This window comes from Asparagus officinalis, chromosome 7, assembly GCF_001876935.1.
Source record: "Asparagus officinalis chromosome 7, Aspof.V1, whole genome shotgun sequence".
NCBI lineage: Eukaryota > Viridiplantae > Streptophyta > Magnoliopsida > Asparagales > Asparagaceae > Asparagus > Asparagus officinalis.
The window spans coordinates 55,352,157-55,371,651 of NC_033800.1; the positions used below are offsets into that span (position 1 = coordinate 55,352,157).

Here is a 19,495-nt window from a genome sequence, read left to right on the forward strand (position 1 = left end):
TTGTTGAAACTATAATTTTTCATATGTTTTCTCTAGTAAATAATTTTTTTAAGTTATGAGATTTTCTATTTTGTAATTTCTTGAGAAGTAGTTGAACGTTGAGATTGAAAAATGTATAACTTGCATCTTATTAAAGATATTTTAATTAATTAATTAGAACATGCTCACAACAAAATCATGTTAAAGATATTTTTATTAACTAGGATAATTTGCCATGTATGAAATTATTTTAGATTTTTTCGTACAAATTTTGTAATATCTAAGATTTTTCTACAAATTTTGTAAATTCTTGAAATTTTGAAGAAAGTTTTCAATATTTTTTTGAAGTCTTTTGCATTTTATTCTAAAATATACAATTTCTTAAAGTCTTTTATGTACTTCTACTAATTTTATAAGTTGGTTTTTCTTGTAAAATCTTCAAAAGATTTTTTTGAGTATTTCTAAGAGTTGCATAAACTCTATGGATTTTGGATTTTTTTTCTTGTTTGGCCACTCACACATAATATATATTTGTCTCCTTTATTATGAAGATAATTTCATAGGTGAGAATTGTTTATGTCTAGAATCACACAACCAATAGGGGAGAGGTTGTCTACCGAGGGAGGATGATAAAGGATAAAGGGGTCAACTTGTAAAACCCCAATAATTTATGAATAATAAAGTTTATGTGTGATAAATTATGATATGTGGATATTTAGTATGATAAATATCATTAAATGGTATAATACCATGTGTTTTGAGTATGAACGAGTTCATACATGAGAGATAGAAGTGTTGAAACATGCACATATGGCCAACTCATTGAGAATCTGGGAAATCCTAGTCCGGTCGACCGTCGCGGTCCACCGCAGCCCGGTCGACCGCCACGGTCCACCGCGATACCTGCGGTTTGTTTTTTTCTCCTATTTTGAGTTGGTTTCGGATTTCTAAACCCATATTTATTTTCCCCTGATATATATATGAGTTTTTCATGATTTTCTCAGTTTTCCTAAGAATGTTAATAGCCACCAAAACCCCCAAACCCTAGTTTGATTTCTTAGAGAAGATTGAAGGCTTTCAAGTGGAATTTTCGGGTGATTCTTGGCTTTTGGAGTGGAGTTTTCTTTCAACCTTGCTTCTAACACGTTTTACTACAACCAAAGGCGAGTATCATCTCTACTAATCTCCCTCCCGGTTTTTAAAACGTTTTTAAAGAGATTTAAACATGTTTTATAGAGCCTAAACGAATAGATTATGTATAAAAGACAATTCTTTTGTATTATATGTATAAAGATTAGGTCTTTTCATGCTAAAAAGGTTAAGAACATTTTCACAGATGTGATTTAGATCTGATGATGATTCTAAAATGTGGTTAAACTAAAGAAAGAAGTTTGATTTGTTGTTTGGAGCTTTTATGCATGTTTTAGGGTTTTGAATATAAATCTAATGCATAAAATCATGATTTATATATGTTGATTTATTTCCAGATAATTCTATCCACTGTACCATGCTTGTATGCAAGTTTCATGAAGTTTTTATCATGTTTGAATCACGAAAACACGACGAGAACACAACATGTTATAATCTGGAGAAAGTGGAAACAGGGTTCACGGTCGACCGCCATGGTCGACCGCGTGTAGGACAGAGACCTGGGTAGTCTCTGGAGCCCGTCGCGGTCGACCGCCACGGTCAACCGCCAGTTGGTTTTGGCTGTGTATGTTTACTTGAGGTTTTTTTCGGTTGTCGAACAAATTTCTCGACCCTATGATGATAGACTATGACATTAGTGGTTGTTAAACACCTGGGATGATGGTGAACTTCAGATGTGGACACGCACACCGAGATTTGTGCATGTATGCTAGATTGTGTTAGATCGACACACACTTGACATGAGATCTATAGATTGATAAACACATATTGAATAATGTTGTCTTATACGTATCCGGAAATAGGGAGATGAAAACTATTTGCTGTAGAACGATTGAGTAAGAGTATTACAAAAGTATCATTATTACATGCATCCGGAATAGGGAGATAATAAATCCTATTGTCGCAGAGCGATTGAGTAAGAGCATTACAAAAGTATCGCTATCGTACAAGATGATGCACACATAAATATTTGATCAGTTATGTTTTGTACTTCCATGATAGACTACCCGTGAGTAGGGTATTTATGTTGAGATTTTTGGCACACCCGTTATGAGCGGCAGATATATTTCGTTTTGTTTTAGCTGACATCCTCTTATATTAGAGCAGGCTACTCGGATGTACTTCGAGATGAGATACTTATTCCTTATGTTGGAGATTGGAGTACTTTTCCTTGACCATTGTTTTTCCTTCATGAAGAATTTTATGAATGATTTGATATATGAATATAATGACTCTATTTTTCTATTTTCTCCTACCCCTTCCCCTAGGGAGAGGTAGTGATGATCTCGCTAGCGCTTTGATGCTCATTGTTTCCCCTCTTTCAGGCAGCGAGTCCGGCGCACGGAGAGTCGCAGGTTGATGGGACATCTTAGTTATCCGTTTAGCTATTTATTATATTTTGTAGTCTTTTCAGAACTCCACATGTAGTTGGTTATTTTTCAGACTCTAGATTAGTATTTTATTTTAGAGTTGAGAACTCTTGTGAGACTTCGTTTATTTGACTTATTGTATTTGAGACTCGGTTCAGACTCAGAGATATATCTATTTTCTTTCCAGTTGGACTCATTATTAATATTTCTTATGTTTCTTCTGTGTATACTCGGTATTGTTCTATTTCTAGTTTTGCCTATCTGTACCTTCATCTATTTATTGTTTCCACTAGAGAGATAACGATTGTGATGGTGAAACATGTCGTAGCATGGTGTTTAGTGCTTGGTAGGTTTGACGATCTGGGTTTCACCTGGGACTGTAGCCTTGTGTGAACCCTAGGGCGTCACAGTTGGTATCAGAGCTCTAGTTCCTATATCCTGTATCATGTGTGGAGTTTAAGAATAGAGTTTCCTAGGGATCATATATAACAGTCCGCTAGGAATCCCTTAGCATCGAGTGAGGACCGTACTATAACATAGGTATGTACGCGGAAAATCATTTTTTTTATGATGATCTATTTGCTTTGAATAATAAAGCATGATATGAGATATATGTGATACGGTTTACTTATTGGTATATGTTATATGCTTCATGTTTGAGATCCTATTTGCTGCGTAATAATCTTTATTTTGAAATTATAGATGTCAGGAAGAGGTCGTGGACGCCGAGTTTCTCATGCTCAGGGAGTTGGGCAGGAAGATAGGGAGCCCGAGCCACAGCAGGCTCTGCAGTACTTAGTGGATCTCATAGCACTATTGGCAGCTCGTATGGCGGCTATTGAGGAGCAGTTAAAAGCCCAGGTTCGTCAAGAGCCTTCCGTTCATGAAGAGGTACTCGTTCAGGAGTCATCTATTCGAGAGGAAATACCAGAGAGGGAACCAGTGGTCCCACCGACACCACCAGTTGAGGACGGAGCAGCTGATCAGGAGGCTTGGCTTCGTTTAGTTGAGAGGTATCAGAAGTTGAAAGCACCAGAGTTCCACGGTTCGACGGATTCCATTGCTGCACACAAGTGGAAAGAGGATGTGAGTAACATCTTGGATATGCTGAATGTTAATTCGGTGCAGAAGCAGAGGCTAGCGGCTTTTAGCCTCAAGGGAGATGCAGGAGGATGGTACCGACTTCGCTTCACCCCAGAGCAGAAGATGACGGTTTCGTGGGAGACCTTCATATATCTTTTTGATGAGCAGTATGTTTCGGCTGCAGTGAAAGCCGAAAAGGAGTTAGAGTTGGCTCGTTTAGAGCAGGGGGATATGTCTGTCATGGACTGTAAGAGTAAGTTCATGTCGTTGCATAGATTCACCGGTATGTGGCACACAGAGGAGCGTCAGGCTCAGATGTTTTTGATGGGACTTCGTCCGGGGTTGCGTCGGTACATAGTATCTCAGGGATTTCGTTCAGATCAGGAGGTAGCAGATGCTGCCATGGCTCAGGAGACGGATACAGCCTATTTTATCAAGGGTAAGGACAACGGTAAGTCAGGACAGCCCGAGGACAAAGGAAAGGGTAAGAGACCATTTGGAGGCTCAGGAGGGCCCCACCAGCAGAGCAAGGGTCCGCATCAGCAGGGTCCCCATAAGAAGGGACATCAGCAGGACCAGAGAGCGCAGCAGCAGTGCCGATTCCAGGGAGCTTGTTACAATTGTAACAAGATTGGGCACCGAGCGGCCGAGTGCCGCAGCGCACCCACAGCAGGCCAGCAGGGCAGGACACAGTAGCAGCAGTAGCAGAACCGCGCTCAGGGACGCGGTCAGGGCTCGTAGCTGAGGATAGAGGTACCTCCAGCAGTCCCGAGGATTGAGGGACAGGTTCGAGCAGTTCAGGAGACCCAGCAGAGGCAGATGGCACCATACACTTCAGGTGATGCAGAGCAGCAAACCGGAAGAGTGTATGCAGTGGTTCCTCGCTATCATGGCGCGAGCGGAGCTGTGGTGGAAGGTACATTCCGTGTGAATTCCTTTCCAGCATGCATTCTTTTTTATTCTGGCGCTTCGCATTCTTTTATCTCCTATGATTTTTCAACTAGACTTTGGCTTGTAGCTCAGCCGTTAGATTTCCCTTTATCTGTATCTACTCCATTGGGAGAGATGTCTCAGTTAGAGAGTGTTTGTATGAGATGCATCGTCAGCTTGGACGATTCTGAGTTCGCGATTGATTTAATCGTATTGAATATGTTTGAATTTGATGTGATTCTTGGTATGGATTGGCTATCTTCCTACCATGTGAGTATCGACTGTTTTGTGAAAACAGTCAGTTTGAGAGCATATGATGGATCAGAGTTAGTGGTAGCCACCTCCAGAGGCAACCAGTTTGCGGAGTCATTTCTGGCATACGTAGAGGAGGTGATATTACGGGATCGGAGTGCAGATTTGAGTGAGATGCGAGTAGTCTCAGATTTCCAGGATGTCTTCCAGGACATACCAGGATTACCTCCAGTGAGAGAGGTCGAGTTTTGCATAGAGTTGCAGCCAGGCACCGCACCGATTTCCCGAGCTCCCTATCGTATGGCGCCTGCTGAGATGAGGGAGCTACAGATCCAGATCGATGAGTTATTGTCTTAGGGCTTCATTCGACGGAGTCATTCTTCGTGGGGAGCACCGGTCCTTTTTGTGAAGAAGAAGGACGGGAGTATGCGAATATGTATAGATTATCGCGAGTTGAACAAGGTCACTATCCGTAACCGGTACCCATTACCGAGGATCGATGACTTGTTCGATCAGTTGCAGGGAGCGCAGTGTTTCTCAAAGATAGATCTTCGCTCCGGTTATCATCAGTTGCAAGTTTGGGAGATGGATATTCCCAAGACCGCTTTCTTGACTCGATATGGGTCTTTCGAGTTTCTCGTCATGCCGTTTGGGCTGACCAATGCACCTGCGGTATTCATGGATTTGATGAATCGGGTTTTTCGTCCTTACTTGGACCAGTTTGTGATAGTCTTCATCGACGATATTCTTATCTACTCAATGTCGGAGGCAGAGCACGAGCAGCATTTGAGGTTAGCATTACAGATATTGAGAGAGCACCAGTTGTATGCTAAGTTTAGCAAGCGTGAATTCTGGTTATCAGAGGTCAGATTTTTAGGCCATGTTATTAGCCGAGAGGGTATTATAGTGGATCCGGCTAAGGTAGAAGCCGTACTTGATTGGGAGCCACCGAAGACAGTTATCGAGATTCGTAGCTTCTTAGGCCTGGCAGGCTATTACAGAAAATTCATTCAGGATTTCTCGAGGATTTCCACACCACTTACACGCCTTACTAAGAAGGGTGTACAGTTCATTTAGAGCATAGAGTGCCAGAAGGCATTTGAGACATTGAAGACTAAGTTGACTTTAGCACCAGTTTTGGTTATTCCTAGCAGTGATAAGACTTTTGTTGTCTACACTGATGCATCCTTATCGGGTCTTGGCGGTGTATTGATGCAGACCCAGAGAGTCGTAGCCTATATTTCGAGTTAGCTGAGGACTCATGAGCAGAATTATCCCACGCACGATTTGGAGTTAGCAGCAGTGGTCTTTGCACTGAAGGCGTGGAGACATTATTTGTACGGAGTGTAGTTTGAGTTATTCACAGATCACCAGAGCCTAAAGTACCTCTTCTCATAGAAAGAACTTAACCAGAGGCAACGGCGATGGGTAGAGTTTATTAAGGATTATGAATTTGCTATTCAGTATCATCCGGGAAAGGCGAATGTGGTAGCAGACGCGTTGAGCAGGAAGCGTCGTCGCGGTCTAGCAGCTTTGAGGTGTTCACTATATCGGGATCTTTATACCCTTAGCCATTTTGATTTCAGGCCAGAGATTGGCGGGAGCCGCGTATTCTTAGGGGCGTTATCTGTACAGCCATCTTGGAGAAATAGAGTAGTCGGAGCTCAGTTAGAGGACTCTTGGATTCAAACCCGCAAGGGGGAGATCTCCAAAGAACCCAATGATGATTGGACTATTGGAGTAGATGGAGGCTTTAGGATGAAGGGCAAGATCGTTATGCCGAACAATCTACAGCTGAAGAGGAAACTATTTGACGAAGCTCATCGCAGTAGATATACAGTGCACCCAGGCACGATGAAAATGTATAAGGATCTGAAGAGGCATTTTTGGTAGAGCAGTATGCGCAGAGAGATTGCAGATTATGTGACTAAGTGTTTCACCTGCCAACAAGTTAAGGCAGAACATCAGAGACCTGCAGTAACCCTGCAGCCTTTACCCATTCCCGAGTGGAAGTGGGCAGATATTTCCATGGATTTCATAGTGGGGTTGCCCAAGTCAAAGAAAGGAAATGATTTTATTTGGGTTATAGTGGACAGATTGACTAAGTCTGCACATTTCTTACCTGTGAGGACGACTTATACGGCAGATACGTATGCGAGGATCTTTATTCGGGAGATTGTTAGATTGCATGGAGTTCCGGAGACGATTGTATCAGATCGGGGCTCAGTCTTCATATCTTATTTTTGGAGGAGTTTCCAGGATGCTTTTGGCAATCAGTTGTCATTTAGCAGTGTTTTTCACCCCCAGACAGATGGGCAGACCGAGAGAGTGAATCAGATCTTGGAGGACATGCTGAGAGCATGCGTTATAGATTTTTAGGGTAGCTGGGAGGAGCACATCCCACTGATTGAATTTGCATATAATAACAGTTATCAAGCTACCATCAGGATGGCACCGTATGAAGCTTTGTACGGGAGACCTTGCAAATCACCTATATATTGGGCAGAGCCAGATGATAGTCTATTGATTGGACCAGAGTTAGTTAGACAGACCACAGAGAAGGTGGCATTGATTCGAGAGTGCATTCTCGCGGTGCAGAGTCGACAGAAGAGCTATGCAGATCAGTGAAGACGACCTTTAGAATTCCAGATCGGAGACTCAGTCATGTTAAAAGTAACACCGATGAAGGGCGTTCAGCAATTCGGTAGATGGGGGAAGCATTCCCCGAGATATGTTGGTCCTTTCAGGATCATTGAGCGCATTGGTGCTGTTTCTTACAGATTAGATCTTTCAGCATCGATGTCGAGTGTACACGATGTCTTTCATATTTCGATGCTTAAGAAGCATCTGCAGGATAATGAGCAGAAGAGAGTTATTGACTCACCAGAGATTGAAATTCAGGATGATTTGACTACCGTAGAGGTACCGGTATGCATACTTGCTAGAGAGAATAAAAAGCTTAGAAATAAAGTCATTCCATTAGTGAAAGTTTAGTGGAACCAGTAAGGAACCGAAGAGATTTCTTGGGAGCGCGAGGAGGATGTTCGTCGCGACTACCCGCACCTGTTTGGACAGGTATGATGTTAATGTGCTTATATGACTTGATAGTTGTCGTTATCTATGATTATTTAGCCACATTTATATTTATCTTTAACACTAGAATGGGGATATTTTTGCCTAATCCTTAATCAATTGAATTACATAGTATATACATGAGGGTTTCCTTGTTTGGATTATTTCGCTTGACGTACCGTTTTTATTTAGTTAAGGATTTAGGTAAGAATGTTTGCATTCTAGGTTGTTAACTTTAAATATCATTGTGTTGATGCATTGTGATGTGTGCAGAAGGAATTCTTAATATGAATTACACCTTCTGAATGTGTTTTCCCAGTTTTTGAGCTTTGAGATGCAGCTGCGGAATTTCGAGGAGGAAATCCTCTTAAGGGGGGGTGAATGTAAAACCCCGTTAATTTATGAATAATAAAGTTTATGTATGATAAATTATGATATGTGGATATTTAGTATGATAAATATCATTAAATGGTATAATACCATGTGTTTTGAGTATGAACGAGTTCATACATGAGAGATAGAAGTGTTGAAACATGCACATATGGCCAACTCATGAGAATCTGGGAAATCCCAGTCCGGTCGCCCGCAGCCCGGTCAACCGCCACGGTCCAGCAGAGGACAAGGAAAGGGGTAAGAGACCATTTCGGGAGCCCTCAGGAAGGAGGCGCCACAGCAGAGCAAGTCCGCTATCAGCAGAGGTCCCCATTAAAGAGGCATCAGCAGGGCAGAGAGCGGCGGGGTCAAGCAGTGGCCGATTCCAGGGAGTTGTTAACAATTCGTAAAAGACTTGCGGCACCGACGGCGGACACGAGTGCCGCAGCGCTGACCGCGCAGCAGGCCAGCCGCAGGACCATAGCCAGAGCAGGCAGCCCATACACGTGCTCAGGGACGTGAGTCGAAGGTCAGCGGCTGAAGCGAATTGAGGCCCTCCGCAGTCCCGGAGGAGTTGAGACAGGTCGTCGCAGCGATTCAGGCAGATCCCCGCAGAGGCAGATTGCCTCATACACTATCAGGGTGTATGCCCAGAGCCAGCAATCGGAAGTATGTGTATGCAGTGGTTCCTCAGCTATTCATGGTTGGCTGAGCGCAGCTGTGTGGGATGGAAGGTCATTCCGTGGTGGAATTCCTTGCTCCAGCAGCATTCTTTTTTATTCTGGGGCGCTTCGAATCTCATTTTATGTCTCCTTATGAATATTTTCAACTAGTTTGGCTTGTAGGCTCAGCCCGTTAGGATTTCCCTTGTTCAATCATGGCGTGTGTAATATATACTCATTGGGCGAGAAGATGTCTCAGGTTAGAGGAGTGTGTGGCTATGAGACATGCATCGTCAGCTTGGACGACTTCTGAGTTCGCGAATTGATTTAATCGTATTGAATATGTTTGAATTATGATGTGATTTCTTGGTCTATGGATTGGCTATCTTACCTACCATGGCTGATGAGTTACGACTGTTTTTTGTGAAAACGGTTAGTTTTCTGAGAGCATATGATGGTCAGACATTATTTATTGGTAGCAATCTCCGAAGGCAACCAGTTTTGCGGGTCGTCATTATCATGGGCATACGCATACTCGAGGAGGTGATAGTTACGGGATCGGGAGTCGCAGATTTAGTGAGATGCGAGTCAGTCTCAGATGTTCCAGGCGATGATCTTCCAGGGACAATACCTCAGCGAATTACGCTCGAGTGCAGAGGAGTCATGAGTTGTCTGCATAGAGTTTCCAGCCTACGAGCACCGCTCACCGATTTCCCGAGCTCCCTATCGGTATGCCTGCCTGAGATACGAGGAGCTACAGATCCAGATCGATGAGTTTATTGTCTTAGGGCTTCTTCGGACGGAGCTCAATTCTTGCGTGGGGCAGTCTCCGCGTCCGGCCACTTTTGTTGCGATAGAAGTAAGGACGCGAGTATGCGACATGTATAGGATTATCGCGAGTTACAAGGCACTACCGTAACCTGGTACCCATTACCGAGGATCGAGACATTGTCTCGATCAGTTGCGGGAGCGGCCAAGTGTTTCTCAAAGATAGATCCTTCGCTCCGGTGTCATCATCGCTTAGTTGCAAGTTGAGGAGATGGTATTCCAAGACCGCTTTCGTGGAAACTCGCATATGGGTTCCTTTCGAGAATGTCTCGTCACCCGTTTGGGTGTGGCGCCGAATGCAGCCTGCGGGTAATTCATGGCCAAGCAAAAGCGGCTTTTGCAGCTGAATCCGTGTCCTGCGCTTTTCGTGTCCCTTCCTATTGGTCAGTTTGCTTCATCGTCTTTCATCGCCACTGATATTCTTCATATTCTATGCTCCATAGTCTGGCACGCCAGCAGCCACGAGCGCATTTGGTTAGCATGTACAGATTATTTGAAGACACCAGTGTAATGCTAAGTTTAAAGCAAGCGTAATCTGGTGAATGCAGAGTGTCAGATGTTTAGGCCCAATGTTAGTTTAGCCCTTGATGAGTCTATTATAGTGGATCCGGCGGACTAGTAGCGTAGAAGCCGTATTGATCGGCGACAGCCCGAAGAATTATCTTAGATCGTAGCTTACTGTAGGCCTGGCCAGGCTATCTAACAGGAAATTTTCCATTCAGGTTAATTTGCTACGAGAGGGATTCCAAGCACCAGCTTACACGCCTTTACTAGAAGGTTGTAAGTTCATTTAGGAGCATAGATTGTAGTTGCCATAGGGCATTGGAGACATTGAAGGCTAACGTTGCTTTCTAGCAACCAATGGTTTGGGTATTCCTAGCATGTGATAAGACTTTTTTGTGTACACTGATGGCATCCTTATGGTCTTTGTTGCGGTCTTGGGTTCACGGTCGACCGTCGCGGTCGACCGCGTGCAGGACAGAGACCTAGGTAGTCTCTGGAGCCCGTCGCGGTCGACCGCCAGTTGGTTTTGGCTGTGCATGTTTACTTGAGTTGTTTTTTTCGGTTGTCGAACAAATTTCTTGACCCTATGATGATAGACTATGACATTAGTGACTGTTAAACACCTGGGATGATGGTGAACTTCAGATGTGGACACGCACACCGAGATTTGTGCACGTATGCTAGATTGTGTTAGATCGACACACACTTGACATGAGATCTATAGATTGATAAACACATATTGAGTAATGTTGTCTTATACGTATCCGGAAATAGGGAGATGAAAACTATTTGCCGTAGAACGATTGAGTAAGAGTATTACAAAAGTATCATTATTACATGCATCCGGAATAGGGAGATAATAAATCCTATTGCCGCAGAGCGATTGAGTAAGAGCATTACAAAAGTATCGCTATAGTACTAGATGATGCACACATAGATATTTGATCAGTTATGTTTTGTACTTCCATGATAGACTACCCGTGAGTAGGGTATTTATGTTGAGATTTTTGGCACACCCGTTATGAGCGGCAGATATATTTCGTTTTGTTTTAGCTGACATCCTCTTATATTAGAGCAGGCTACTCGGATGTACTTCGAGATGAGATACTTATTCCTTATGTTGGAGATTGGAGTACTTTTCCTTGACCATTGTTTTTCCTTCATGAAGAATTTTATGAATGATTTGATATATGAATATAATGACTCTATTTTTCTATTTTCTCCTACCCCTTCCCCTAGGGAGAGGTAGTGATGATCTCGCTAGCGCTTTGACGCTCATTGTTTCCCCTCTTTCAGGCAGCGAGTCCGGCGCACGGAGAGTCGCAGGTTGATGGGACATCTTAGTTATCCGTTTAGCTATTTATTATATTTTGTAGTCTTTTCAGAACTCCACATGTAGTTGGTTATTTTGCAGACTCTAGATTAGTATTTTACTTTAGAGTTGAGAACTCTTGTGAGACTTTGTTTATTTGACTTATTGTATTTGAGACTCAGTTCAGACTCAGAGATATATCTATTTTATTCCAGTTGGGCTCATTATTGATATTCTTATGCTTCTTCTGTGTTCATCCAGTGTTGTTATATTTCTATTTTATTTGTCTGTATGTACCTTCACTTATTTATTGTTTCCACTAGAGAGATAACGATTGTGATGGTGAAACATGTCGTAACATGGTGTTTAGTGCTTGGTAGGTTTGACGATCTGGGTTTCACCTGGGACTGCAGCCTTGTGTGAACCCTAGGGCGTCACAGTTGGTATCAGAGCTCTAGTTCCTATATCCTTAGGGTCATTCCTGTATCATGTTGTGGAGTTTAAGATAGAGTTTCCTAGGGATCATATATACAGTCCGCTAGGAATCCTTAGCATGAGTGAGGACGTACTATACATATATGTACGCGGAAAATCTAATTTTTTTTTATGATGATCTATTTGCCTTGAATAATAAAACATGATATGAGATATATGTGATACGATTTACTTATTGGTATATGTTATATGCTTCATGCTTGAGATCCAATCTACTGCATAATAAGCTCTATTTTGGAATTATAGATGTCAGGAAGATGTCGTGGACGCCGAACTTCTCGTGCTCAGGGATTTGGGCAGGAAGATAGGGAGCCCGAGCTACAGCAGGCTCCGCAGTACCTAGTGGATCTCATAGCACCATTGGCAGCTCGTATGACGGCTATTGAGGAGCAGTTAGCAGCCCAGGTTCGTCAAGAGCCTTCCGTTTATGAGGAGGCACCCGTTCAGGAGTCATCTATTCGGGAGGAAATACCAGAGAGGGCACCAGTGGTTCCTCCCACACCACCAGTTGAGGACGGAGCAGTTGATCAGGAGGCTTGGCTTCGTTTAGTTGAGAGGTATCAGAAGTTGAAAGCACCAGAGTTCCACGGTTCGACGGATTCCATTGCTGCACACAAGTGGAAAGAGGATGTGAGTAACATCTTGGATATGCTGAATGTTAATTCGGTGCAGAAGCAGAGGCTAGCGGCTTTTAGCCTCAAGGGAGATGCAGGAGGATGGTACCGACTTCGCTTCACCCCAGAGCAGAGGATGACGGTTTCGTGGGAGACCTTCATATATCTTTTTGTTGAGCAGTATGTTTCGGCTGCAGTGAAAGCCGAAAAGGAGTTAGAGTTGGCTCGTCTAGAGCAGGGGGATATGTCTGTCATGGACTGTGAGAGTAAGTTCATGTCGTTGCTTAGATTCATCGGTATGTGGCACATAGAGGAGCGTCAGGCTCAGATGTTTTTGATGGGACTTCGTTCGGGGTTGCGTCAGTACATAGTATCTCAGGGATTTCGTTCAGTTCGGGAGGTAGCAGATGCTGTCATGGCTCAGGAGACGGATACAGCCTATTTTATCAAGGGTAAGGACAACGGTAAGTCAGGACAGCCCGAGGACAAAGGAAAGGGTAAGAGACCATTTGGAGGCTCAGGAGGGCCCCACCAGCAGAGCAAGGGTCCACATCAGCAGGGTCCCCATAAGAAGGGACATCAGCAGGACCAGAGAGCGCAGCAACGCCGATTCCAGGGAGCTTGTTACAATTGTAACAAGATTGGGCACCGAGCGGCCGAGTGCCGCAGCGCACCCGCAGCAGGCCAGCATGGCAGGACACAGCAGCAGCAGTAGCATAACCGCGCTCAGGGACGTGGTCAGGGTCAGCAGCTGAGGATTGAGGCACCTCCAGCAGTCCCGAGGATTGAGGGACGGGTTCGAGCAGTTCAGGAGACCCAGCAGAGGCAGATGGCACCATACACTTTAGGTGATGCAGAGCAGTAAACCGGAAGAGTGTATGCAGTGGTTCCTCACTATCATGGCGCGATCGGAGCTGTGGTGGAAGGTACATTCCGTGAGAATTCCTTTCCAGCACGCATTCTTTTTGATTCTGGCGCTTCGCATTCTTTTATCTCCTATGATTTTTCGACTAGACTTTGGCTTGTAGCTCAGCCGTTAGATTTCCCTTTATCTGTATCTACTCCATTGGGAGAGATGTCTCTGTTAGAGAGTGTTTGTAGGAGATGCATCGTCAGCTTGGACGATTCTGAGTTCGCGATTGATTTGATCGTGTTGAATATGTTTGAATTTGATGTGATTCTTGGTATGGATTGGCTATCTTCCTACCATGTGAGTATCGACTGTTTTGTGAAAACGGTTAGTTTGAGAGCATATGATGGATCAGAGTTTGTGGTAGCCACCTCCAGAGGTAACCAGTTTGCGGAGTCATTTCTGGCGTACGTAGAGGAGGTGATATTACGGGATCGAAGCGCAGATTTGAGTGAGATGCGAGTAGTCTCAGATTTCCAGGATTTCTTCCAGGACATACCAGGATTACCTCCAGTGAGAGAGGTCGAGTTTTGCATAGAGTTGCAGCCAGGCACCGCACCGATTTCCCGAGCTCCCTATCGTATAGCGCCTGCTGAGATGAGGGAGCTACAGATCCAGATCGATGAGTTGTTATCTTAGGGCTTCATTCGACGGAGTCATTCTTCGTGGGGAGCACCGGTCCTTTTTGTAAAGAAGAAGGACGGGAGTATGCGATTATGTATAGATTATCGCGAGTTGAACAAGGTCACTATCCGTAACCGGTACCCATTACCGAGGATCGATGACTTGTTCGACCAATTGCAGGGAGCGTAGTATTTCTCAAAGATAGATCTTCGCTCCGGATATCATCAATTGCGGGTTCGGGAGATGGACATCCCCAAGACCGCTTTCTTGACTCGATATGGGTCTTTCGAGTTTCTAGTCATGCTATTTGAGCTGACCAATGCACCCACAGTATTCATGGATTTGATGAATCGGGTTTTTCGTCCGTACTTGGACCAGTTTGTGATAGTTTTCATCGACGATATTCTTATTTACTCGAGGTCGGAGTCAGAGCACGAGCAGCATTTGAGGTTAGCATTGCAGATATTGAGAGAGCACCAGTTGTATGCTATTTGAGACATTGAAGACTAAGTTGACTTTAGCACCAGTTTTGGTTATTCCTAGCAGTGATAAGACTTTTGTTGTCTACACTGATGCATCCTTATCGGGTCTTGGCGGTGTATTGATGCAGACCCAGAGAGTCGTAGCCTATATTTTGAGGTAGCTGAGGACTCATGTGCAGAATTATCCCACGCACGATTGGAGCTAGCAGCAGTGGTCTTTGCACTAAAGGCGTGGAGACATCATTTGTACGGAGTGTAGTTTGAGTTATTCACAGATCACCAGAGCCTAAAGTACCTCTTCTCATAGAAAGAACTCAACCAGAGGCAACGGCGATGGGTAGAGTTTATTAAGGATTATGAATTTGCTATTCAGTATCATCCGGGAAAGGCGAATGTGGTAGCAGACGCGTTGAGCAGGAAACATCGTCGCGGTCTAGCAGCTTTGAGGTGTTCACTATATCGGGATCTTTATACCCTTAGCCATTTTGATTTCAGGCCAGAGATTGGCGGGAGCCGCGTATTCTTAGGGGCGTTATATGTACAGCCATCTTGGAGAAATAGAGTAGTCGGAGCTCAGTTAGAGGACTCTTGGATTCAAACCCGCAAGGGGGAGATCTCCAAAGAACCCAAGGATGATTGGACTATTGGAGTAGATGGAGGCTTTAGGATGAAGGGCAAGATTGTTATGCCGAACAATCTACAGCTAAAGAGAAAACTATTTGATGAAGCTCATTGCAGTAGATATACAGTGCACCCAGGCACGACGAAAATGTATAAGGATCTGAAGAGGCATTTTTGGTAGAGCAGTATGCGCAGAGAGATTGCAGATTATGTGACTAAGTGTTTCACCTGCCAACAAGTTAAGGCAGAACATCAGAGACCTGCAGTAACCCTGCAGCCTTTACCCATTCCCGAGTGGAAGTGGGCAGATATTTCCATGGATTTCATAGTGGGGTTGCCCAAGTCAAAGAAAGGAAATGATTCTATTTGGGTTATAGTGGACAGATTGACTAAGTCCGCACATTTCTTACCTGTGAGGACGACTTATACGGCAGATACATATGCGAGGATCTTTATTCGGGAGATTGTTAGATTGCATGGAGTTCCGGAGACGATTGTATCAGATCAGGGCTCAGTCTTCATATCTTATTTTTGGAGGAGTTACCAGGATGCTTTTGGCAATCAGTTGTCATTTAGCAGTGTTTTCCACCCCCAGACAGATGGGCAGACCGAGAGAGTGAATCAGATCTTGGAGGACATGCTGAGAGCATGCGTTATAGATTTTCAGGGTAGCTGGGGGAGCACATCCCACTGATTGAATTTGCATATAATAACAGTTATCAAGCTACCATCGGGATGGCACCGTATGAAGCTTTGTACGGGAGACCTTGCAAATCACCTATATATTGGGCAGAGCCAGATGATAGTCTATTGATTGGTCCAGAGTTAGTTAGACAGACCACAGAGAAGGTGACATTGATTCGAGAGTGCATTCTCGCGGCGCAGAGTCGACAGAAGAGCTATGCAGATCAGTGAAGATGACCTTTAGAATTCCAGATCGGAGACTCAGTCATGTTAAAAGTAACACCGATGAAGGGCGTTCAGCAATTCGGTAGATGGGGGAAGCTTGCCCCGAGATATGTTGGTCCTTTCAGGATCATTGAGCGCATTGGAGCTGTTTCTTACAGATTAGATCTTCCAGCATCGATGTCGAGTGTACACGATGTCTTTCATATTTCGATGCTTAAGAAGCATCTGCAGGATGATGAGCAGCAGAGAGTTATTGACTCACCAGAGATTGAAATTCAGGATGATTTGACTACCGTAGAGGTACCGGTATGCATACTTGCTAGAGAGAATAAAAAGCTTAGAAATAAAGTCATTCCATTAGTGAAAGTTTAGTGGAACCGGTAAGGAACTGAAGAGATTTCTTGGGAGCGCGAGGAGGATGTTCGTCGCGACTACCCGCACATGTTTGGACAGGTATGATGTTAATGTGCTTATATGACTTGATAGTTGTCATTATCTATGATTATTTAGCCCCATTTATATTTATCTTTAACACTAGAATGGGGATATTTTTGCCTAATCCTTAATCAATTGAATTATATAGTATATACATGAGGGTTTCCTTGTTTGGATTATTTCGCTTGACGTACCGTTTTTATTTAGTTAGGGATTTAGGTAAGAATGTTTGCATTCTAGGTTGTTAACTTTAAATATCATTGTGTTGATGCATTGTGATGTGTGCAGAAGGAATTCTTAATATGAATTACACCTTCTGAATGTGTTTTCCCAGTTTTTGAGCTTTGAGATGCAGCTACGGAATTTCGAGGAGGAAATCCTCTTAAGGGGGGGGGGGTGAATGTCCCCGTTAATTTATGAATAATAAAGTTTATGTATGATAAATTATGATATGTGGATATTTAGTATGATAAATATCATTAAATGGTATAATACCATGTGTTTTGAGTATGAACGAGTTCATACATGAGAGATAGAAGTGTTGAAACATGCACATATGGCCAACTCATGAGAATCTGAGAAATCCCTAGTCCGGTCGACCGTCGCGGTCCACCGCAGCCCGGTCGACCGCCACGGTCCACCGCGATACCTGCGGTTTGTTTTTTTCTCCTATTTTGAGTTGGTTTCGGATTTCTAAACCCATATTCATTTTCCCCTGATATATATATATATATAATAATAATATATAATATAATATAATATATATATATAGTATATATATTATATATATATATATATATATTATATATAATTATATATAATATAAATTAGTTTTCAGCGATATTTCCAAGTTTTTCTAAGAAACGCCTAACAGCCCCTAAAACGCGCCCAACCTCTAGTTATTCTTGGAGAATATTGAAGCTTTTCAAGTGATTTCGGTTGATTCTGGCTTGTTGGAGTGGAGTTTTCTTTCAAAACCTGGCTCTAACACGTTAACTACAACAAAGGCGATATCATCTCTACTAACTCTCTCACCGGTTTTTAAAACGTTTAAAAGAGAATTTAGAACATGTTTTCATAGAGCCAAACGAATAGATTAGTGAAAAAGACAATCTTTGTATAAATGTATATAAGCATAGTCTATGCTAAAATAGGTTAAGAACATTTTCAAACAGATGTGATTAGATCTGATGATGATTCTAAAATGTGGTTAAAAATAAAGGAAAGAAGTTTGATTTGTTGTTTCGAGCTTTATCATGCGTTAGGTTTTGAATATAAATCTAATCGCAGTAAAATCAGATTATATATTAGATTTAATTTCCAGATAAATTCTAGCTATCCACTGTAGCCCATCTTGTATGCATATTATAATGAAGTTATCATGTTTGAATCAACGAAAACACGACGAGAACACAACATGTTAAACTAAGAAATGGAACACAAGGGTTCCGTCGGTCCGCCAACTGACCGCGTGCAGGACAGATACCTGGGTTAGTCTCTGGAAGTCCGACTCGCGGTCGACGTCCAACAGATGTTATCGATCGATTGGCCGCTCAGTTGGGTTTGGCTGTGCATGTTTACTTGCGTTGTTTTTTTGGTTGTCGAACAAATTTCTCGACCCTATGATGATAGACTATGACATTAGTGATTGTTAAACACCTGGGATGATGGTGAACTTCAGATGTGGACACGCACACCGAGTTTTGTGCTCGTATGTTAGATTGTGTTAGATTGACACATACTTGACATGAGATCTATAGATTGATAAACACATATTGAATAATGTTGTCTTATACGTATCCGGAAATAGGGAGATGAAAACTATTTGCCGTAGAACGATTGAGTAAGAGTATTACAAAAGTATCGTTATTACATGCATCTGGAATAGGGAGATAATAAATTCTATTGCCGCAGAGCGATTGAGTAAGAGCATTACAAAAGTATCGCTATAGCACAAGATGATGCACACATAGATATTTGATCAGTTATGTTTTGTACTTCCATGATAGACTACCCGTGAGTAGGGTATTTATGTTGAGATTTTTGGCACACCCGTTATGAGCGGCAGATATATTTTATTTTGTTTTAGCTGACATCCTCTTATATTAGGGCATGCTACTCGGATGTACTTTGAGATGAGATACTTATTCCTTATGTTGGAGATTGGAGTACTTTTCCTTGACCATTGTTTTTCCTTCATGAAGAATTTTATGAATGATTTGATATATGAATATAATGACTCTATTTTTCTATTTTCTCCTACCCCTTCCCCTAGGGAGAGGTAGTGATGATCTCGCTAGCGCTTTGACACTCATTGTTTCCCCTCTTTCAAGCAGTGAGTCCAGCGCACGGAGAGTCGTAGGTTGATGGGACATCTTAGTTATCCATTTAGCTATTTATTATATTTTGTAGTCTTTTCAGAACTCCACATGTAATTGGTTATTTTTCAGACTCTAGATTAGTATTTTATTTTAGAGTTGAGAACTCTTGTGAGACTTCGTTTATTTGACTTATTGTATTTGAGACTCGGTTCAGACTCAGAGATATATCTATTTTCTTTCCAGTTGGACTCATTATTAATATTTCTTATGTTTCTTCTGTGTATACTCGGTATTATTCTATTTCTAGTTTTGTCTGTCTGTACCTTCATCTATTTATTGTTTCCACTAGAGAGATAACGATTGTGATGGTGAAATATGTCGTAGCATGGTGTTTGGTGCTTTGTAGGTTTGACGATCTGGGTTTCACCTGGGACTGTAGCCTTGTGTGAACCCTGGGGCATCACACAACTCCCCCTCTGACTTTATACCTAGCTCTGAGCGCTCGGGGTGGACTGATGGCCTGCACACATAAGGATCATCGGGGTACGGGGCGTGTCTCCCCGTGGTACCT

General features: G+C 42.9%; 1 protein-coding gene across 1 annotated transcript; it reads left to right on the forward strand.

Moving 5' to 3' along the window:
• LOC109847164 lies at positions 3,327-4,277 on the forward strand. The gene is made up of 2 exons (XM_020416407.1): positions 3,327-3,584; positions 3,627-4,277. The coding sequence occupies exons 1-2, from the start codon at positions 3,327-3,329 to the stop codon at positions 4,275-4,277; spliced, it is 909 nt and encodes a 302-aa protein (XP_020271996.1).

Bases quoted from the DNA above. Each gene is read 5' to 3' on its own strand.
- LOC109847164 (XM_020416407.1), top strand. From the start codon at position 3,327: ATGGCGGCTATTGAGGAGCAGTTAAAAGCCCAGGTTCGTCAAGAGCCT. The intron at 3,585-3,626 runs GTGAGTAACATC...AATTCGGTGCAG, and splicing joins CACACAAGTGGAAAGAGGAT to AAGCAGAGGCTAGCGGCTTT.